Source organism: Rattus norvegicus, chromosome 4 (genome assembly GCF_021556685.1).
Source record: "Rattus norvegicus strain SHRSP/BbbUtx chromosome 4, alternate assembly SHRSP_T2T, whole genome shotgun sequence".
Lineage (NCBI taxonomy): Eukaryota > Metazoa > Chordata > Mammalia > Rodentia > Muridae > Rattus > Rattus norvegicus.
This window is the reverse complement of record NC_141537.1, coordinates 22,279,874-22,304,669: the sequence shown is the minus strand read 5'-3', so window position 1 is coordinate 22,304,669 and position 24,796 is coordinate 22,279,874. Positions and strand designations below refer to the sequence as shown.

The 24,796-nt window shown below is 34.9% G+C and overlaps 1 protein-coding gene across 6 annotated transcripts in view; it reads left to right on the top strand.

The window, feature by feature from the left end:
• Positions 1–24,796, top strand: part of Sema3a (semaphorin 3A) — a 462,616-nt gene that overhangs the window by 302,302 nt on the left and 135,518 nt on the right. For all 6 annotated transcript variants that reach the window (XM_087656813.1, XM_087656812.1, XM_087656815.1 and 3 more), the window contains 2 exon segments: positions 18,569–18,726; positions 23,621–23,683. In XM_087656813.1, the coding sequence (XP_087512939.1) occupies positions 18,569–18,726; positions 23,621–23,683 (221 nt within the window).

The following is a 24,796-nucleotide window of genomic DNA, read 5'->3' as shown; positions in this document are numbered from 1 at the left end:
AGTGTTCGGTTCTAGCCACATGAGTGAACTTCTAGGAAGCCATCCAAAATTTAAAGTCAGACAATATGAATAAACCAATTTCAACTGAATTAGAGATTAAATATTTATTACACTTATTTTATCACTTCCCTCAAAGGTCTATTTATCATTTTATTCTTCTATTTGGAAATAAGCACCTTAAAAAAACCATCCAAACATACTAAAAATACAAAGTATTATTGTTAAAATACCAATATGTATCAAAACCATAAATATGATAGATCACGTTAAAGTATAAAGAAAATGGTTTTTGCTTTAGAATAAGTAGCTTAGGCACTATTCCTTGCTTTAAAGTAACTTTACTTAAAATATTTAACAGCAGAAAAATAATTCATAAATATCACTGCATTTTAATACTCAAGTTTGACATTAATACATGATTTACCTGTAAACTCATTAAAGTTATCATTTATAAAAATGAGTTCTAATTACATATGTTTAGAAAGCTATGTTTAATGAAGTTTTGTCTTTAGAGCTAAATCCCTCAAATCTGAAATAAGTTAATAAATTCAAAATATACTGCTTAACTATTTTAGTGAGAATACAAATAAACAATCACTTATTCTTTTAGATATATATTATATTATATTAATATATATTACTTAATAATTATATTATATATTGATATGTTATATTATAATAATTATATTATATTTACATATATATTAGTTTTCATAAGAAAAAGAAAAAAGACCATAGTTCTTACATAGAAGTAGCATGAGAAATATCTTCTTACTTTGAGAGATTTAAGGCTTTTGCTTCATTTTGTTTTGACGCCAGTTTATTTCTCCCTGCCATTTGTTTTGTTTCTATTGTTTTGCTTCTTGAGTTACAGATTTCTGAGAGAAGGTAGACTAGGAGGAAGGTCAGGACAATTAAAATTCACCAAATTTTTGACACTCAAATTGTGTATGTGTCAAAGAAAATGTTTCTGACAGGCATATTTGAGAAAGAAAGAATTATATAAATATAAATAGGGGATAATCGATATAAAATAGTTTAAGGACAAATATAAGAATTTACACTAAAATGCATGTTAGAAAATATTAGATCAGTCATGCTTTGGGGAAAAAAACAAGCATTTTTAATTTAATTTTTACTTCCTTGTCATCCCATGGTTCTAGCGAAAGAAGTCTCAGTAGATGGTAGGCCTGCAGTAGTGTTGCACAAAGGTTGCAGTTGTCCTGGATGCTGAGACGGTTGCCAATGGTGATAATGCACTTCCTCTCTTTGATGGCTATGACCGTGCTGTGCTTGCAGATGCTATGCCTATTACCATAGACCATGTGTGACTTCAAGAGTTCTCATAGTTTGTTCTTTTGTCACAGGAACCTTTCAATTATGTGAATCAGGAATATTGGTATCAATAGCACTTCCCTGTTCTTAGCAGAACAGGATCGAAAAACTCCAGAGCTTAAGGAAGGGCCTTGTCAAACACTGTTTTTTCAGATTTGTTTTGTTCTAAGTGCTGATTTTCTAAATGATGTGCAAATTACAAATAAACAAATTTCTACATTTGTTATTTTTTTTAAGTAAGAGAAATGTCTCTACCCTGAGTATTTGGATTTGCAGAACACTTATAATAAGGAAAAGTTACGCTTTTCCTTTTTTGTTTTTGTTTTCATGTTTCTCTTTCTCTCAGTTCTTTAATTCTCCTAGTTACTATGACTTTTTAACCTTTATCAGCCATGACACTTACCCTAATAAGAAACAAATGTCTACTTTAAATAATTTTCTTATAAAAAAACTGTAAAAATATGTTCGAAGGGGTTGGGGAATTAGCTCAGTGGTAGAGCACTTGCCTAGCAAGCACAAGGTCCTGGGTTTGGTCCCCAGCTCCGAAAAAAAGAAAAAAGAAAAAAAAATATGTTTGCAAAAAAAAAATCTCAGAGCTTTTGAAATAGAAAATACATAGATAGTTATTTTTGTAACCCGATGATGATTTGAAGAGAAGTTTACAAATAATAACTAACAGATGTTCCCCAGAAATACATATTTTTGCTTTACTGATATAAAGTATTTTTTAATTGTTTAAGCCAAAATTTATTGATGACTCTATCATAATAAAGGATTGGCAGACTCCAATTGCAGACTCAAGACTCTCTTGACTGTTTACATGCAAAGTTAATTTGCATATGAAAGAGAACAATTTAGTGCACACGTGTCTTAGCATCACATATTTGTTGGCTTACAGTGAATTGGGGGCCATGTTTGCTTGAACATTACAGAACCGAAAGGTGAGCTCAGCCTTCACCAGGAGACTGAACTTTCTTCCCTCATTATCCTTTACCTCCTGACTACTGGGAGGGCCTCCTCCTCAATAAGACCTGTGGCCTGCAGGGACCAAAAGGAGATCATATTTCACTCTAAACGGTGTTTATCATTTATAATTCTAACATCGTCACCAGTATTTTGTTTTTGCAAAAGGACACAATCATGTTTTTATGAGGTGTAGAAGGGAGCTCGATGAAAAGTCATCTAATGGTATTTTTTTTTCTCAAATCTTAAGGAAAGGGTAAATTGGGCCCTGAATTAGACCTCTGTCCTTATGGGAATATATGTCTGTATGTCTTTGACTGGTCTGTAGAATCTTCACTGACTATTGTCCTGTCTAGCCTAAAGGTGTGCTTGATTTAATGGGTCCTGGGAGAGCAGGGATTTTTAGCAAACCAGTTGGATTCTTAGCTTTTTTCTGGGGATGTATGAGATGTCCTTAGGGGTCTTAAAGTGAGCCTGGATCGCATTATATTTTTCAATTCCAGGATGGTTCACATCAGAAAGCATTCTAAAAATAAAATAGAACAGTTTAGATATGCATTATTTTCTACATAAGATAAAATGGTTTTTGTAATTGTTTGTACAGTGACATCAAAATAAAGCAATAGGTAATCCTATTAGTTAATTTTTTTTCCTAAAATTTATATAATGAAAGCTAGATCTAGGAAAACTTAAATTTGCTTGAAACATCTATGATACCTTCATTCCCTACCCTGGTTTTATGTGTATATATAGAAAGTTATTCTCCAAGCCTGGTGATCTGAGTTTAATTCCCTAGATTCACATAGTAGAAGGAAAGAAAAGATTTCCACAATTATCTTCTGACCTACACATGGTAACTACACAAAATTGTGTCCACTTGCATATACACATACATACACAGACACATAGACATACAGATACAAATACAAAAATACATAAAAATAAGTACCATGTAACTTAAAATTCAACAAATTTATGCCCAGGTTTTAATATGACATTTGACTGACTTCAACTGCTCAATGAATTATGATAATTGTCCTCTCAAAAATAATTAAAATAGACTGTTACAGAAAAAATGTATAATTTGACAAGACACCTAGTACACTATTATTCTTGAGCTTAAAATGCCTGAAAACACCCTGTAGTTTCTTTAGATATTCATTGTTTTGCTCTTACCAGTTGCCAGCATCCTCCTCTCCCAATCTATTTCCCATCCTGCTGCAAAGACTTCTGATTCTTGGGAAGCTAACACTCTTCATAATCAGAGTACCTATTCTAACTACAGGGGAAGGACATGGCTGGGAGCTGCATATGACAGTTCTCAGCAGCCCTCTCCCAAACAAAGGCATAAAATAAGCAGACATCAACTTTGTGACTTTGTTATTTCATTACTTGATTTTATTCTCTATTTTCTTTCCTCATTTTCCTCTAATACTAGACATTGGTAATTATGCATTCTAAACACTCTACTACTGTGAATATAACACTGTGTTATATTCAAAGCCCCTTGCTGATCCTTGAATTTATATAGCCGTGATTTTCTGAGTTTTCTGACTTGTCTAAATTAAAAAAAATTAGATCAATAAACACTAAAGTGAATAAGTTTCACTATGAGTTTGTGTGTGTGTGTGTGTGTGTGTCTGTGTGTGTGTGTATGTGTGTGTGTGTTCCAAAGTGAAGTGCCCTCATTGTCCATTGCCAGAGGTTACAGATCCCTCTATACTTGGAATTATGAGAGGTTGAGAGCTGTTTGTTCTATATGGGTGCTGGGAACTACTTTGTTAATTTAGAAGAGCAGTACATACTCTGAGCCATCTTTCTAGCCCAGACATGTCTACTTTTCAGTGAAATAATTTTGCCATTGAATTAACAAATGAATGGGCTTACTGTATAGTGCAAATATGTCAGAATGGAAGCAGTACAAGGTGCTGGATAAAACATTTGGTTTCTTTCTTTAACTAAAGCTCAGCAATAGAAAATTCAGTTCAATGAGTTTGTTTTATAAGATTGACCTTGCGTGGACATATGCAACAGATAAAGCATGAGTGGATGAGTTATTTAATTTTTCATATGTGAATTATTTCCAACAGGTTTACTACCAGAAAATATGAGATACAATTTGTAAATGTCAGAGAACACATTTTCTTATAGCCATGTAAAATCTAGTTATTTGAAGACACACTGAAACAGATGCTGTGGATGACCAAATTATTGGTCATGAGTATCTGACAAATTAAATTTTCCACTTCATGAAGCAGGCAGACACACTCTTTGCTGCTGATGACACACAATCCCTGTGCATTAGAACTCAACCTGTGATATAGTAGCAGAGACTAGACACCTGACTTAAGGAAGGTCATAGAGATTCAGGACAGAGATCTAAAAATCCAAAACAAGATTTTGATCTCTTTTTTGATAAGTTCTCTCAAAAACCACACATGTGATCATTTGCACATGCATGCATGCATGCACACAGGGACACACATACACATATACACAAATGTGAATTTTCACCATGGACACTAACCTTAATTCTCAGAGAAAGACCAACTGTCCACCACAGAAAATAAGCAACCAATAGCAGTGTATACTTGCATTAACTACATTTGTCAACATAAAACCATTTAGTTAGCTAATGTGATAATCCATTTAAAAGATTTTAATCTTTAAATCATAAATAAAAATTAATGGCATATTACTTACGTTGAAATGTTTAAAGTGTTTTAAAGTGTTTAATTTTTTCAGTCCATATATGCAAAAAACTAGTCAATAACAAAGACAGGATATCAAATATAGATTCTTTCCTAAAATGTCCCTCCAAATTTACTCACAAGAACTTTGAACTTAAAGCCAGTAAAGATATGTTTATTCTTGACTTCTGAAGCTCTTTGAGGCAGAAACAGTTATGTTCTCTCTAAATAGACAGACTTAATTCAGTTAAAGATCCAGATCTCAAATCCCATGATTATCTAATTAAGCTACTTCTTGTACTCACAATTTGATTGTATGATACTGTGACAATCTTTATTTCTAACGAATGTCCCTCAATATTCATGTACATACTAACTATCCACAGCCCATTCCTACTCTGTGCTTCAAGCATGGTAAAGATCAGAAAAAAAGTAATAAATACATGTTAACTTACAAGCCCATCACAGGAGAGGGAGATGGCGTCTAATTTCCCCCTGAATGACAAGAATGAGAAAAACAAACTAGAAGCAGCAAGGAACCACACAACTTTGCAGAAGACTAAAATGGCCACTGGAATCGTGGAGAGGCCTGAGAACAGCCATAAAACATGGTAGCAAGGGAAAATTAGATGCTATAACTTCTGTCGGCACTGAGGCAAAGGGGCTGGGTGTCGGCACTGTGATTTGTTTTGTTTTAATAAAAGTAATTACTTTTTCAAAATTAAGCTCTGGTTAATTTATATGCTGGTGACTTGAAGAGTATATTAAAGTTGTAAGAAACAATAAGGAGCCAGCCGTGTTTCCACTGCTGTACATTGATGTCAAGTCCCACCAGCAGGAGAGAACTCTCAAATACTTGGGCTAAATAATTATTACATTAAAAATAGCCATAGCTTGTAAGTAATTAAGGCTTTTTACATTATGAATATGGCCTTTGAAGTTAACATCTGAGTAACAGGGAAAAACAGTCTGTAGTTTGACACAGAACATAGTCATATTTGCTTTGTTCCATATATTATTATTATAGGTTTTTTTTATTGGAGCTTTTGTTGAATTTCAAAAAGTGAAATATTCTCCAAGTAATACTTATTGAGACGTGTTCTTGGTTGTTGGTGAATTCTACGCCACAGGCCGTTTCTGGGTGAAGACCTACAAAATTGTGGAAAACAGCCTACTTTAACTCTAGCATTAAGAGATAAAGTAGCAAATTAAATAGCTTCATATGTTAGAGCACTTGGTTATATTGGCTGTTGAGTCAGAACATTCAGGAGAGGGGCTAAAATGGCTTTTGAAAACTGATTTTACTCTGTATGTGTAAGGGTGGAAAGACAGAGCACTTAGTCAATAAAGAGTATTATAACTGTTGCGTTAATTTGAAATAATCACATTTCATAAATATTCTTGCTTATTTTGAATGTCAATATACATATTCAGTATTGATGAGTGAATAAGACAAACAAAGAACCGGTGTGGAGAATTTCCATAGCCTGGATTATATAGATAATGAAACACTGTAGGCAAAATTTGGACATGTAATATGATTTCTGAGTTCTTTGGTTTGCATTCATGTGAATAAAACTGATTGTTTAAAAAGTTGCTATTCCCTTCCAGGTGTGGTGGCAAAGGCAGGCAGTTCTGTGAGTTTAAGGCTAGCCTGATCTACAGAGTGAGTTCCAGGACAGCCAGGACTGCACAGAAAAGAAACTACCTTGAAACAAACAAACATCAAAGGCAAAAATCGGGGAGGACTGCTATTACTGTGGTGTCCCAAAGCATGCTTTATTCCTCACTCTTAAATATATAGAAATGTGTGGTGACGTCTCTCTTATCAGAGATAAGTTACTGGGCGCTAAGTGATTAAGTCATAGATGCTTGCATTTACATATTTGTACTAGTTTCTTCTCTGTTTTCAGGAAGATGATCTTGTTCTATGTCAGTCTGATGTCTATGTCTATGCACTTTCTTCCCTTCTGTGCAAGACTTGCTTTTTCTTTTAACATGGATCTCAGAATTTACCATCCTCTTCATCTTCTCCTCCTCCTTCTCCTTCTCCTCTTCTTCCTCCTCCCCTACCCTATCTCCTCCTCATTCCTCTTCTGGTGCGTTTTTTATTTATCAGTAGTTATTCCTTCTGTAGATGGGATTTGGCAGGAAGATACCTTTCAAGTCTGTACATTCAACACTATTTTTATATTTTATAAACCTATCTATCTTTGAGTCCTTTGAAATGAGCAGAGAGGGATAAACATCTGTTTAGTCCTCATTAGCAATGGCATGAATTTAAGTAAAATTCGCTTGCACTTTCCATTGTTTTAGGAACTTGGCAAGCAGAGCTGGTCATATTTTCTTCCCCAGTCCCTCTTCTTTCCTATACTGCTGGGTCACATTTCGGTGAGCCCTTCCCTTCCATCTGACTGAGAGCATGAGCTGGTGAGAAGGAGGATTTTCTAGCCTCGGTGTTAGTTTAACTTGGACATATACTTTACAACCTTTAATAACTTTTAAAAAATGTCTTGCTGGGAAATCCCTATTCTACAGACTTTTCCCCTCATACTTTGACAATGGATGTCTTTCTCCTGAAGCACATTAGATGTACTGTGAACTAGCCTTGACATCACTCTTTCTTCACTCAACTTATTTATTAATTACTATAAAAAGAAACAAAATAAATGCAGCGTGTGTGTGTGTGTGTGTGTGTGTGTGTGTGTGTGTGTGTGTGTGTTGGTGCTGTGTGTATAAATAGAATGACTTCTGACCTAATTCTGTGGATGCCTCTCTAGCTTTAACTCCACATATTTCATCTAAGGATATTTTATCAATAATGTTATAGGCATGGATGTTTTATAAGGTTATTTCTAGAGTAAAAGAGTTTGTAGATGAAACATCTATGATTTACCACTTTGTTTAATCATTCTATGTGATCTGGAATATATGGAGTTTTGTACTAGTATTTCAAAATTTTATGTCAAAATATTTCAAGTATCCTTATATTTCATATTCTTAATACTTTATTTAGATGCATTTTCATCTTGTATGTATTCTTTCCTTGTTTCTTGTGTCTCTGTACATCCATCCCTCTCCCTTCCCCTGAGATACAAGGAAGAAGACAGATTAAACATGTTGTTATCTTAGTCATCTCTAGCCAGTATAAAATATATGTGTTTTGTGGAAAGAGTCCTCTGGGGTCAGTGCATTTGCTGTGTAAACTTAGAGAGGAAGTTCAGTTAGAAGAAAGCTACAATTATTCAAGGAAAATGTTATGGGGAGTTAAACTAAGACACTGGCAAGGCATTTGTAAGCAAGAGCAAACACAGGACAAATTACTGTGTTAAGTAAAACTGTGGTGATAGATTGCATCTGGGGATGATGAAGGAGCTCTAGCTTGTGTGAATCTCTGTGGATGAGTGATCCTTGCAACTGCCTTAAAACGTGCAGAATGTTGGTGATGTCAGTAATAGAAAGAACAAAAGTGGAGAGTTCTGTTTAAATCATCCAGAGTCTAAGATGTTTGTGCAACATCTAAACAGAGGTTTCTAGTAAGCCTTTGTTTTGGTATTGGGAGGGTAATCTGCCTTACAAGGTATACATTTGATGCGCATCAAAATACTGCTCATGGTAAAATGCATAGTTGTAGATAAAATTGCCCACAGAGTTTCTTCTTTGTAAAGAGACCAAGCACAGGGTAGATACAGTAATATAAATATTTAAGAGACTGTTAACTAGAGTAAGTGATGTGATAGAAAGAAGAAACCAGACAGCCCACTCATTAGCTTTTAATATCCTCCAAAATGCAGTCTTTTTAAAGACAGTGAAGGAAAACAGAGAGCCTTACTTCTCATGTCAGGTGGAAACAGATATCCTCACTCTATCACGTACTTGTTGTATGATCTAGAATATTCTTAGTAGGCTAGCTGGAATGAGTTTTTCCACTGGGTAAAAGATAAGTGAGAATTCTGCCTTTATAGCATTGTTCGGTATGAATTAATATTTCTTTTAGCAGCTTGGGTCTACTAGCACTGGTAGTGTCTTTCTCTCCCTATATTATATGGTCTTTTTTCATGTCCTGTATTTACATTGTTTCATTATTCCTCTTCTGTTATGGTTCTGTTTTGGAGGTCAGGTTTAATTGACTAGCTTATTTTCCAAGGATTATTTTTTCTCTTTTCCTGGGTTCCTTAACACTTGGTATGCCTTTTTAAAATTGTTGTTTATTGGACAAATACTTTCTGCCCACGTTCCTGACCCAAGAGGAAATTGCCTAGTGCCATCTGTGTGCCCTGTGCACAGAGACCTATGAGGAGTCAGGGGCAGAACCCTCCCAGGTTCTGCCTGTGCCAAGAGCTGAAAAGACAGTCACCAGGAATGCCTATGCGCCTGAGAGCAGAACTCTCTTTTCCCAGATCCGGCTGAAAGAAACAGGTCTACAGGAGTGCTGGCACACAGGCCTACAGGAGTGCTGACACACAGGCCTACAGGAGGGTCAAGCCACTGTCAGAGACAGCAAGACAAGCCAACACTAGAGATAACCTGATGGTGAGCGGCAAGCACGGGAACTTAAGCGACAGAAACCAAGACTACTTGGTATTATCAGAGCCCAGTTCTTCCACCAAAATAAACACTGGATATCCAAACACACCAGAAAAGCAAGATTTGGATTTAACAATCACATTTTCTGATGATGATAGAGGATGTAAATAACTCCCTTAAAGAAATATAGGACAATGCAAGTAAACAAATAGAAGCCCTTAAAGAGGAATCACAAAAAAATTCCTTAAAGAATCCCTTAAAGAGTTACAAGAAAATACAAGCAAAGGTGAAGGAAATGGACAAAACCATCCAGGATTTAAAAATGGAAATAGAAACAATAAAGCACAAAGCAAGACAACCCTGGAGATAGAAAACCTAGGGAAGAGATCAGGAGTCATAGATGCAAGCATCACCAACAGAATACAAAAGATAGAAAAGAGAATCTCAGGGGCAGAAGGTACCATAGAAAACATGGACACAAACATCAAAGATAATGTAAAATGCAAAAATCCCCTAGTCCAAAACATCCAGGAAATCCAGGATACAATGAAGAGCGTGAAGACTCCCAACTGAAAGGGCCAGTAAATATATTCAACAAAATTATAGAAGAAAACTTCCCTATCCTAAAGAAAGAGATGCCCATGAACATAAAAGAAGCATACAGAACTCCAAATAGATTGGACCAGAAAAGAAACTCCTCCAGTCACATAATAGTCAAAACACAAAATGCACAAAACAGTTTTAAAAGCAGTAAGGGGAAAAGGTCAAGTAACATATAAAGATAGACCTATCAGAATTACACCAGTCTTCTCACGAGAGACTATGAAAGCCAGACGATTCTGGACAGATGTCATACAGATACTAAGAGAACACAAATGACAACCCAGGCTACTATATCCAGCAAAACTCAATTAACATAGATGGAGAAACCAAGATATCCCATGACAAAAACAAATTTACACAATATCTTTCTACAAATCCATCCTAAAACAAAATAATATACCTTCTTCTCAGCACCTCATGGTACCTTCTCCAAAACTGACCATACAAGGTCACAAAACAGGCCTGAACAGATATAAGAAGATTGAAATAATCCCATGCATACTATTAGATCACCATGGACTAAGACTGGTCTTCAATAACAACAAAAGTGACAGAAAGCCCATGTATATGTGGAAGTTGAATAACACTCTAATCAATGATAACTTGGTCTACGAAGAAATTAAAGACTTTTTAGAATTTAATGAAAATGAAGATACAACATATCCAAACTTATGGGCCACAATGAAAGCAGTGCTAAAGCAGAGGAAATAATCATAGCTCTGAGTGCCTCCAAAAAGAAACAGGAGATAGCATACATTAGTAGCTTGACAGAACACCTAAAAGCTCTAGAACAAAAAGAAGCAAATATACCTAAGAGAGGTAGAAAGCAGGAAATAATCAAACTCAGGGCTGAAATCAACAAAGTAGAAACAAAAAGGACTATACAAAGAATCAACAAAACCAGGAGCTGGTTCTTTGAGAAAAAATTGTTGTTTATTAGTTTCTACATTCCCAAAGGATATCTTTCTGCATTTTTATCAAGATTCCGCTGCTCTTGGCATACTCTACATACTTCTTGACTGATGTGTTACGTCTACAAGGAACTATAGTGAGGGAGATCAAACACAGGACAAATTACTGTTTTAAGGAAAACTGTGGTGATACATATGTATGTATATATGTCACTGAAATATGATAATCACTATTAAATATAGAGAAGCAAATAATTATGTAACATTTGAATTATTAGAAATAGGCAAGAACAGAGGCCTCCCATCCCTGAAAAATATAAGAGTCAGAGAATGATAGACTATGAATTTCAGTCCAGCCTGATCTACAGGTTAAAGCAAGGCATGGATATAATAATAATAATAATAATAATAATAATAATAATAATAATAATAATAATAATTTAAGAAATATTATCACTAATAGACCATTTCTTGATGCCTTAAGGGGACTTGGGCATCATAACATTCATCTCCTGCACTAAGAGTTGAAATGCTTGATACTTGCATATAGTATGGGAACCAGAATCACAGTGGGCAGTCCCAGTTTAGAAAAGTCCCTTTACTCAAGGCTCAACTAAGTACAGCTAGGACCTTCCTTTGGGGGCCAATCTGAGATTTTTTTAAATGATGATTATTCTTGTCATTCACAAATATGTATAGCAACTGGCAGAGAAGGGTTCTGATATAGTTTCAGTGGCAGAAAGAAATAAGCTGAAAGGATTCTAAATAAATTATATTAGCCAAAGAGGTTAAGACTACTGTTTCTAGACGTCATGTACCTTAGTCAAATAAGTTTGCTTCTGATTATATTATATGTTTTGATGGTTGTTACTATTAAAATTATAAGATAGAGTTTTTGAGACATATTCTAGTAATACTTACCAAAATTATAAATAGAGAATATACAGAGAATCACCTGAGAAACAAAATGATGTATATTGGATCAGCCTATGCAATGAAATTACTGAGTGACAGAAATGGAAAGAGTGTAGGCATTGCTTCACGAGGTTTATATTTCAGCAGTGTTGGCCACCATGAGTCTGTGGAAAAGGTCTGTGTGTTGGGAAGCTTTAAAATCTTAATATTTAATAACATAAAAACCTGAAGTGAAAATGAAGAGAACAGATAGTAGTAGAAAGTAGCCCTTGGTTTTACTTTTGCAAGGTACATAGAACAGTGAAAGACTGAGTGAGGCTGAGAAAGAAGAGGAGGGGGAGTATCTACAAAACTCTGAAATGTAGGCTGTGAACTTGTTTAACCTCACTGAACTTCACAATATTTACAAATATCTAGAGGTGGTCATCATTTAGTCAAAATGTTTTGGCATCTTATAGACCCAGCCTTTGATGATTTTTAAAAGGCATGTTTGTTGTAAGAAAAGGAAAAAGTTTAAGTCATGGGAAAAGTCCATGAACCTAAAACCATCAATGAATATAAGCAATTCATTTGAGTCTAGCAACTTGTGGGGTCCTGGTATCCTTCCGGCTATAAAACTTGGAGGAGGGAGAAACAGGAGGTGGGAGGCAGGAGGGAAGAGCATGAATTGGTTAGGAATGCCCCAGGAAAAAAGCGACAAATGTGAGACAGCAGAAAACAAGGGTTCTGTATCCCACAAAAAGAAGCTGAGTTCTGGCCAGTCTCGAGTGTTTAGATGAATATTCACTTCACTACCTTTCTTAGAATTTGACTCAGTCATTAAAATGTGGATACAATTATGGGTATAAATCCGTGTTTATTCTACATATACTCAGAATGCCTCTGAAACTATATATTTTATTACAGAGAGGTGAATCGTCATGTAGAAGTTTAAGGTAAACTGCCTATTTTGTAAGACGTGGTAAATCATTGAGGAGTGGTAGTTTATAAAACTATGTTTCAGTATCTTAAGTAATGACTGATAGTATTTATGTTTTATGATTGTTTTCTGTTCATATTTTTCTTTTCTAAATGAATCATAAGAAAATGTGTAATAGGTAAGGGTGTGGGAAAGCAAATTGGAGCACTTACAAACAGAAAGGAGTAGAGTAAATAGCCCAGCATTCTTCTGCCATGTCCCCATGAAGTACACTCTGATGGCAGACAGAGGGTACAGTCTCTTAGTTTGCTCTGTGCAAGTAAATCTACAATTCTAGGATTTTAGGCATCACTTTTAAAAATGTAAAAGAAAATGTAATCCATAATTGATCACGATGCTGCTTAAAATGATATAAATTGATTTTGCTGCCAAGATATAGCCTGCTATATCTTTATTCTTGTTGTCTACTTTGTCCTGAGTCACAATTTGGATTGCATAACTTACTGGGTGCAGACTTCATGGACTTACATCAGTGTATATTCCACTATAATGTTAAACAAATCATTGAGAATATATTATTTGCTAAAAGTATGGCAAATGAAGTACTGGTTTAAACTAACTTGTCATATATGTGTGTGTGTGTGTACATATATATATATATATATATATATATATATATATATAATTTGATTTTAATCCTTTGATTGCTTCTCAATATGCCTAGTACATCATGAAATAGGGGAAGTGATGTCTCACAATGATACTGAGTTATAGCCCTAAGAATTAATTCCACCCTAAAAGCTGTAGTTTACACAGATGTGTTGTGCTCACACTAACACCTTAGAAATACATGTTGTTTTAAAAATGCCATCAGTTGCTCTTTGACAAAGTGTGAGCACCAGGAAGACGTGAAAAGGTACAAGAATGTTAAACAGCATCTCATATTACAGAAGATTTGTTTTGGCTCCAATACCAGTTTATGTCAGGGTAAAGTTTACCAGAAATGAAGAAGGACTAGCCTGGATTTTACAGAAGGAAATTCAGAGTTGAAAATACTTACCAATGATTACAAATAATACTGACAACTAAGAACATCAAAATCATAAATTTAGACAAAGAAAAGAAAATATTGAGAATAATATTAGTGGAGGAAATATGTTTGATTCAAACTCAGGAAGTAGTGTAGAAAGTTCATTTTGACTACTGCATGAGGATCACAGAAATAATGATCTACTTCTAATTCGCATATCTTTTGCCAAATGCTTCTATTAAAGTAAATTTAGGGAAAATGGACTGATACAAAAATAAGTACATTCTAAGACAATGGGAAAGAACTTCTACCAAGGAAAATATTCTTTTTTTAATGAACTGAATTCACAGGTCCATTTTTAAATGTGTAGTTTGTTTCCAGGGTGATTTCATATATAAACTACCAAAACTGTAACTGTCTATATGTAGAAATGTACAATTCTTGCCAAACTTATATTCAGCCAGTAACAGCGTTTTCAGTAGGAATGATCCCTTCATTGTTTAAAAATATAGTGTACAAAGTCATTTTATTATATAGAATTGATGATATGGAAGATAACAAAATGCCTCATCATTCTTGAAGAATATACAAAATCCATATGTTTAATGTTATGTATATTTTAGCATTAGTATATAATATTTCATGCCTCTATCACTTATTCCTTTTCTATATAAAATTATCAGGGTTAATGTTAAGACCTGATATAGTTTGAATATGGTAGCCTCAAAAGCTCTTGTATTGAAGACTTAGTCCCTAGTTGATCAATTCCCACATTGAGACATGCAGGCTTGGATGTAATCAGTACATTAATTTATTAATGGATTTATAATGCCAAGGCATTATATATGGGTTGGGAATTAAGAGGCAGGCCATGGATGTACAAAAGGCATTATTGAGGGAATACCTCTGAAAAATAACTCTTGTCACTCTTCCTGTGTGATGCCTTGGCTTCCTGGCTACCTTGAGGTGAATAGCTTTCCATTGCTGTGCCCTTCATCCATGATGACTCTTCCTTGCCACAGGCTTGGCAGAAACGAAACCAGTAGAACACAAAGTACAAATTGTGAAACTGTCAGTCCACATAGAACCGCCCATACATTGTCTTGCTCAGACATCTGACACAGGGATGAAGTGTCTAATACAGAATTCTGAGTAGGACAGATGTAAGTGTATTATTTAAAGTATATTCCATATGGACCCTAATTATTTTTCATTAATCATTTTATTCATTTATGTTTCAAATGATATTCCCCTTCCTGGTTACCCCTCCACAACACCCCCTTGCCATTCCTCCTCTTTCCCCTTCCCCCTGTTTCTATGAAGGTGCTCCTCCATCCACTTGCCCACTCCCACCCCACCAATCTAGCATCCCCCTATACTGGAGTATCAAGCCTCCACAGAAATAAGGGCCTCCTCTCCCTTTAATGCCAGTAAAGGTCATCCTCTGCTACATATGTATCTGGAGCTATGGATTCCTCCATGTATACTCTTTGGTGGGCCATTGGGGTCCCAGGCTCAGTTCAATGGTTGGCTATAAGTATCTACATCTGTATTCATCAGAAGCTGGTAAAATCTGTCAGGGAACAGCCGTATCAGGCTCCTGTCAGCAAGTGCTTCTTGGCATCTGCAATAGTGTCTAGGTTTGGTATGTGCAGATGGTATGGATCGCTAAGTGGGGCAGTCTCTGGGTGGCCTTTTCTTCAGTCTCTATTCCACTTTTGTCCCTGTTTTTTCTTTGGACAGGAATATTTCTGCATGAAAATTTTTAGAATGGATGGATGGCCTCATCCCTCAACTGGGGGCCATGCCTGTCTACTGGAAGTTGTCTCTATATGTTCTATCTTCCCTGTGTTGAGTATTTATTTTAGCTAAAGTCATCTCAGTTGTGTACACTAATTTTTTTTATTAACTGGAGTATTTCTTATATACATTTCGAGTGTTATTCCCTTTCCCGGTTTCCGGGCAAACATCCCCCTCCCCCCTCCCCTTCTTTATGGGTGTTCCCCTCCCCATCCTCCCCCCATTGCCACCCTCCCCCAACAATCTAGTTCACTGGGGGTTCAGTCTTAGCAGGACCCAGGGCTTCCCCTTCCACTGGTGCTCTTACTAGGCTATTCATTGTTACCTATGAGGTCAGAATCCAGGGTCAGTCCATGTATAGTCTTTAGGTAGTGGCTTAGTCCCTGGAAGCTCTGGTTGCTTGGCATTGTTGTACATATGGGGTCTCCAGCCCCTTCAAGCTCTTCCAGTTCTTTCTCTGATTCCTTCAACAGGGGTCCTATTCTCAGTTCAGTGGTTTGCTGCTGGCATTTGCCTCTGTGTTTGCTGTATTCTGGCTGGTGTACACTAATTTTTAAGATCGAAGATACTTATATTCATTTTACATTATACAGATAATCTTTAATTTAATACATACTATATAAACTACTATTCTATTTTTTTCTTGATAATAACTCTTGGGAGATTTATTATTCATCCCATTTTCTATAATACTGAAGTCCAAAGTGTAAAGAGTTGGTTGTAGTGTGCCTTCCTAATACATAGGAATTCTGGTGATGTTCATTCTCCTATAGCAGAGTAGCTCAAAAAGTAGCAATTTTTCTTTTTTGGTTCTTTTTTTCGGAGCTGGGGACTGAACCCAGGGCCTTGCGCTTCCTAGGCAAGCGCTCTACCACTGAGCTAAATTTCCAACCCCAGCAATTTTTTTCTTAATTTTTTCCTTAATTTTTTTATTTTTCATATGTCAACCTCTCTCATGAACTTCCTATGTATTTGTAATTAAAATTCATGTTTAGATGACCCATTGCTTACTGTTTTTTAAAATTTATTTTAGCCAACCTGACACTTTTGTTTCTGGTTTTCTAAGACAGGGTTTCTTTGTGCAGCCTTAGCTCTTCTGGAACTCACTCTGTACATTAGGCTGGCCTCGAACTCAAAGTTTCACCTGCCTTTGCCTCCAAAGCACTGAAATTAAAGGGATGTGCGAACACTGCCTTTTATAGAACTTATGTTTTAAGTTTGTTTGGGTACCTATAATTTGGACTCTCTGAAAATAGGGTATATTATAGTTTTGAAACATAGGAAGAACAGTGAGATAGATTTTAAGAGTAGGTGACATTTGTAAGGGAACATGGAGTTTAAGGAGTCACAATGACATTAAAGGAAAAGGGTGCATGAAGGTAAATCATGTGTTCATTGCATTCCTGAGGACACCAGAAGATACAACAGGATACATAAGTGAAAATGGCTTTAGGCTGACCTAAATACTAAAATGTTTGATGCATATTCCCCTGTTTGAACTCATATTAGTTATTTTAAAAAATGAGTAGACACATACATAAAGCAAGGCAGTCTCTAACATGCCAAGGTTTTTACCTTCATTTTTCCTGTAAGTTAGGGGTTAAGGAAGAGACGTTATTTGCATTGCTGTTCTCCCATAGGAAGAACCTGTATTTTGTAGATTCAAAACAAAATTTATTTCTACTTGCATTAAGTGTACACTGAAGGAACATGGGACAGAACTCAGGGTACAGTTTGAAACACTGCAGCATTTTTGTCACATGGAGATGCTGCTACAAGAAAGAAAATACAATCAAGAAGTATATAAAAATGAACTCATATAATAAATGATTTGATATCTATATTTTAGGTCCTAAGTATTACAGTGTTTATGTAGTATAGAAAATTAGATGGTCAAAAGACATTGAAATGTCCCAGTAGAACCATTTAAACAACCTAGGAAGTTAAGTGATGCATATTCCACAAGACCATGAACTTGGTGATACAATAGTGTCCTTATAGCTATAGCTTGGGACAAGTAAAACCACTTGAGTCATCACACCTTTAAAGAAACACATATACAAGATTCTACTCTGTTGAGACTCAGCCTGATCCAGGCCTTTCCCTGAGGCTCTGACATATGGAGATGGAACTTAGTTGGAACTTGTCTATAACTAGGTACCTGCTTATCAAAGCAAGCCATGACCTGGAACTACAGCTTCAGAGGAACTATGGTTTTTTTAGATCCTGAGAACATGACTGTTCTTACCTTGAAGGGCTGTGGTGACAGACCCAAGGCTTTCAACACTCAACCTGTAACTTACTTGAGATATACTGTGTTCCCTTTGTACATTGCTTGATTGGCTTCCTGATGACTTTGCCCCACTGAATGTTATTTTCTGCTTTGTATGTCTAATTTTCCCTGAAGTGTGTATGTATAGTGCTGAACTCAATAATAAAGCATCTTCGAATGAGACATATCTTGTGCACAATCTCCTGATTGATCAGTAACTTACCCATCATTTTTATTTTCTGATCCCCTGGTGCTTCTTTTGAGGAACCTGTCACTGAAGATTGCCCTCCTGGTCCAGGACACTAGTCCGTGAACATATGAAGATACTATTACTATATTAGACCACTTTCCATCACAGATTATTTCTTCACTTTTGTTCTTTAGGCCTGTTCGTCTTAGGAATGAGATCAAGAAAGTGTTTACTATTATTCCAATGTTGAAGAATAATAAAGAAAAATGCTTTTTGTGAATCTCTTAATAGTATGAAGAATAAGAATTGCCGGCCACTGACAGTAAAACATCGAGTTACTATGTATCAATAGTGTCTGTTTATAAAGGACCTCATATTAATAACCACTGTCATGGTTTTTTTTTACCTTTCAGAAATGTTGGAATCCAACAATGTGATCACTTTCAATGGCTTGGCCAACAGCTCCAGTTATCACACTTTTCTTCTGGATGAGGAACGGAGTAGACTGTATGTTGGAGCAAAGGATCATATATTTTCATTCAACTTGGTGAATATTAAAGATTTTCAAAAGGTACTCTTATTACTCTATTCTTTTTTTAGATTTTTTTTAGATTTATTTATTTTTTTTATTAACTGAGTATTTCTTATTTACATTTCGAGTGTTATTTCCTTTCCCGGTTTCCGGGCCAACATCCCCCTAACCCTTCCCTTTCCTTACGGGTGTTCCCTCCCCATCTTCCCCTCATTGCCACCCTCCCCCCAACAATCAACTGTGAAGATCTTACGTCAAGATTTTTGACAATAGACCCAGAGCTCAGGGCACTGGGCATATTCTAGTAGACTTCAGGGTTGAATAGACCATCAAAAATCTAAAAATTCAGAACCTATCTACTACTTCCCATCAGTGTCTTAGTCACTGTCTTAGCAAGTACTCTTCACCCCTGAGCCAATTGTCCAGACTTAATGGACAAAATAAGTGTTTTAAGGAACTTAGGTTACTTTAACAGAAAATTTCACTAAAATTGGAGAAACAGTAATGGGCATAATGAGAGATTTCAGAGACTAAAAATAGTTTTAAAAACAAAGAGAAATTCTGTGGCTAATAAGTGAATTAAAGTAGATGAAAAAGAGAATAGCAGCAGGAAGTAAGAATATAAATGTGAAATTATTTTAAAACACAGTAAAAGAAGAAGGAGGAATAAATAAATATAAAGAAAAAAAATTTTTTGAGGTCCACATCATAAAAAAAAACACAGAAAAACGAATTTAATTTTACTGTTTTACATCCTGTTCATTACCTACCTCCTGATCACTGACTCCTACAAGTTTTCCCCCATCTCCTTCTCCCCTTCCCCTCTGACCTGGTGTGAGCTCCCCTGGGTATCCCATCACCTTGGCACTTCAAGCCTGTGTGAAGCTAGGTGTTTCCTCTCCACTGAGGCCAGACAAGGTAGCCCAGCTAGAAGAACATATCCCACAGACAGGGAACAACTTTTGGGATAGCCCCATCTCAGTTGTCCAGACCCACATGAAGGCAGGGAGACCTAGGTCCAGCCTGGGTGTGTTCTTTGGTTGGTGGTTCAGTCTCTGAAAGCCTCAAGGGTCCATGTTGGTTGACTCTGTTGCTCTTCTTGTGGAATTCCTACCCTCTTCGGGGCCTGCAATCCTTCCTCCTATTCTTACACAAGATCCCCTAAGCTCCATCCACCATTTGGCTGTTATTACTCTATTCTTAAGCACTGAAGATTTTATGATACTCTACAGCAATTTAATATCAGAACAACATAAATCATTTCAAAATTATTTTTCCAGACATATATAAAATGAATAACAATAATATGTCAGTATATATATTAAGCCATATTATCACCAAGGTTTAAAAATTCATATTACTGTTGATGGTCATTGAAAAACTAAAACAAAACAACAACAACAACAAAAAAAAACTTCTAGCTTTTTCTTCCATGAGTATTTATAGAATAAGATTTTATGGAGAAAACATATACTCTGAAATGTTGGAGAAATATATCATAACTGAATTTACATTACATTGTCCATTGTTCCATATTGTCACCTAGTTAAAGGTTCATCCAGCAATCATCTGATGATCTTCTTGCGTTTGAACATAGTTTTATTTGAATACAGATACTCTCATTTATTTATATGTTTCTATGTTAAATGTTATGACAGAGATGAGTAATTGTAACAAATCACATGGCCCATAATGCCTTCAATGTTTGCAATCATTCATTTTAAATAATAAATTTGGAAATCCTCATATAAAATCAAATTTCAGGGCATCAATATTCTTGCAAAATGTATTATTTAGATATCAGAAGGTTGATATTCTTATAAATATTCATTTAGATTTCTGCATCATTTGAACCACTCGATGAAATGTAAAACATAGATTTTTAAAGTAGGCAGAATTGTTTTGCTTCGTCTACGTGCTATAACTGTAAGTCAACCAAATTTTCTTAGTTTTCCAGCCTTAATTCCCTGAGGAAGGAAGTCTTTCTAGAGCAGCTTCGATGAGAACCCCTTAGTGTGTTTCAACTAGCATGTTTCTTCGTATCTCTGGATTTGTCTTTGCTCCTTACCAATGAAGGCATTAATGTGGTTTGCAGAACTATTTATGGAGAACACATTGGATGACAACTTCTTAAAAGTGGATGAACTGTAAAAAGATTTTGTTCTACTTTGAGACATGTTTTATCATTATTATTACATAAACATAAAAATTTATTTACATATATTAAAGTTTTAATTACTATAATATTCATAAAACATTGAAGTTCAAAGATGATATATTTTATAGTAAAAATGAGATATTAAATCATAACCAAAATATTTTTAATCTGATGTTTTTTGAAAACGGGTGATTTCTAAATGTACTCAGGAAATGACCATGTAATGATAAATTTGTCTTTCAATGATTTTTAAATGGTCAAAAAATAAGAAGAAAATTTGTGTGGATATTTCATACGAAGAAATCATTCTTTGTTAAGTAAAGAGAAAATTAGAACATTTGCTATTTTAAATCAAGGATATCTTATTTGTTAAAATTATAAAGATAAGTTTTGTTATTTTGTAAACTTCCTCTGTGTGTGTGTGTGTGTGTGTGTGTGTGTAGGTAGGTAGGTAGGTAGGTAGATAGAGAGATGATATGCCCACATACTAGCTCTAACCATGTGAAGTATTTAATACTTTCCTTTAGACACATGTTATGAACTTTGCCATGAAATAAATTGTGTCTGAATGTTAAAAGAACAAAACTAGTCTATCAAAATGCTAGAGATTTGTAAGTAAGAAAGACCCAAGTGTATTATAAGCAAGCATGACAAACTGTGTTCTATTTACAGCACCCACTGAAAGTGCCAAGATCATAGAATAGTCCTGTAATCATCGGTCTTGGGAGATTGAGACAAGAGGAACAAAAAAAGTGCTGATCAGACAGTCAAGGCAAATCTGTGAGCTCATGGTTCACTAATGCTACAGTAAAAATGAAACAGATAACAATTAAGAATGATGCCCAAAATTAGCTTCGAGAGTCCACACTTCTTCATACACATCTTCACATAAACATATACATATGTAAAGCAGATTATGAAATACCTTAATAATGGAGTCAGAAACTAAGACATTTCTAGTTAACTAGTTTTCAAGTAAAAAATAAAATGTAATATGATTATAAAATTATTAATATTTGAAAGAAGTGAAAAATACAAAATAGACCAATAATTGCTTAGCAAGAACAATTAAGAACTAGTAAAATGAAAAACTTGTGTTTTCTAAAATCAATTTGTTCTAAAATCAATATATAATAAAATTCTTTAATTTTAACACAACTCACCAGAAGTTTGCAATGACATCGAATAAATCTTCATTTACTGTTGGATATAAAAACATTATATTTTATCTGCAACCACTGTGAACTTCAAATTTAAAAGACAAACCCCCCTGACCTCAATTGCCAACGTGAAGACAGATGGCCATGGGATTGTCCTGTAAAATGTCAAGGTTCAGGGTGATGTTCATTCATAAATATGATCAATGAGGTATTTTTGAATGTCTTCAATATGTGACTACATTATGTGGAACAGGTTTTATCTCAGTTTTAATTTAGACACACAAACACATATGTGCAGAAAAATCACCTAGGAGAGAACGAACAAATTAAGAACTTAGTAACAAAAATGATGAGTTATCCATTGTATTCTTAAATATCATATTTGTGATATGAACTGGAAATGCACTTCTCAAGGAATCATATGTTATTTCAATGACTCCTAAACTCTTGTTTATAAGTATGCTGCACTTGGGGTTCCAATTCCCTAGGTTGAAATCTCAATCTTTACCTGAGCTTGTGACCATTCACGGTGAATTATCTTGAGGCTTCAAATGAATGGTAATCAATCATTCAGAGACTAAAAGCTTTCTGGCACACATAAATAATAAACTGCCACTGACTCTGGATTTTTATTTAATGTATGACATTTCCCCCTGGAAATTAACAAATATAACTAGAAGAGAAAACTGATGGAGAAATAATAACTTGTTCTGCCCAGTGGAGAAGAGACCTATTAAAATTAAAACCCATGGAAAATTTTTGGGACTTGGAACTTGGAAAATTTTGGAAGAGAGTATATATATTGCTATTATAGAGAAAATGTATTCAACTGTCTAAGCCACCATCAGTAGCATCATGACTCGTCTACTGTGACTGGATCTATAAGAAATGAAGTCCTGGGAAGTCTTTCAGCTTCCCATGTACTAGGATTATAGCTAATAAACACTGTGCCCAGTCAAAGAAGAAGTCTCTCAGAACTATAATTTTTCTTTGTTTTCACTTTTATCATCTCAAAACATATGTTGTTATTTTTCAATATTTCTTATTTTCACATTGAGAGAGGAAGAGAGCAAACAAGAAAGAGATTACTTTATGAGCTGTATTTTTCAAATATTTCAGGTCTCACCCTTTATTGCCATGCTAGAATTTGGTTCAGAGAGCTATATTCAGAGTACCCTTTTGTTAAATTCTCAAAATCACTATTTCACAATGACTACTGGGAAATTTAAAAGAATGGGAGTCATGTTCTCTGCCAGTTCTCACGTAGATCTTCATATTTTCCAGGAAGATCTTTGTTTTCCATGCAGTGTAGCAGCTCTGTTCATACTGTACTGCTCAGACCAATGAATCCCTTTAATAGGTTTCCAACTCTAATTTGATACAGTGCAAAAAGTAGTTTATAGATGGCGAATGCAAGACCTTAGTATATAGAAATATATTAGCTATTATTAAAAGAAAGTCAAATTTAAGAGATTACTGGATATAGTATTTCTCTCCCTAAGCTGTACCTAACAAATATCAAATTTTATATATATATATATATATATATATACATATATATATGATCTCTTGACAAATTTAATTGCATGAAAATGTGATTCTTCTGTGCCCTTAGATTGTGTGGCCAGTATCTTATACCAGGAGAGATGAATGCAAGTGGGCTGGAAAAGATATCCTGGTAAGTATTAATCTGCCAAATTATTTTAGTAATTTCTTAAGTAATTTATTACTATGTGATCTTTTCTGTCGTATTCCTTTGAACACCATTCTTTAGCTGTCAATCTGATCATTGGAAAAGTGATATTGTTCAATTATATTAACATAGTTTTATATAAAGAAAGTAGGTAATAACAATTTCTTTGATGGTTTATTGTGAAGACAATGATTTAAAAATACAATATTGTATAATATTAATATTATGCCTATACTAAATGGCAAATGATTTGTGCATGTACAGTTAAATATGGTAATCACATTTGTTTCTCTTGAGTGATACTATCCCTGGGTTATCATTATTAAATTACCTTTGTTTGCTTTTTACACATTATATTTTGTTTTTTTTTCCTTTTATCTCTCTTTTACATTTTGTTACTTGTGTTTTTACCCTTTCTGTTATTTTTTCAAATAAATATTAAGGATCAGCTATGTAACTTAAAGTAATCAAGACACTAGGAGTCAAACAATATTATGCAATGCTATAATGAATTTACATCAATAGGCAAGTAACTTTTACATAAGATAATTTCTTCCTTAGGTACACTTGACGACAAAGTACACAATGGGTTGGAAGTAAAGCTTGAAATCTGAACAAACCAAAAAATCACTTCAACTTTATTAGTAAAGAGATTACTCTAATTTCATTATAACATGAACTCTGTTTTATGCCTTATCAATATTTCAGGATATCTGAAACACAGTGTCATAGCTAAAGCTTTTTTTTCTATATTAAATGTTATCATTTAGAAGGAATTCGTCCAGCATGTTTCTAAAGGCATATATCTATGTCTAAGCAGATGTCATCAAAAGACCATTGATCGCCAGCCCCTGCCTAATAGGTAGACTTGAATTCACTGGCTCTCTCAGTTAATGGCATTGACACTGCTGAAAGAAGATAGATTGAGGAACAAAAAGGCATAGAGGTCCCCAACCCTGGTGTATCAGCTTATCAATAGCAAGTGGAAGTCTGCCATTGGAGATTAACTGTTGAACACAGGCAGTATGTTAAAAAACACTCATGAGACTACTTAATGATGCTGAGCCCTACTCCATTGATTTGTAAATGGGTAGAAAA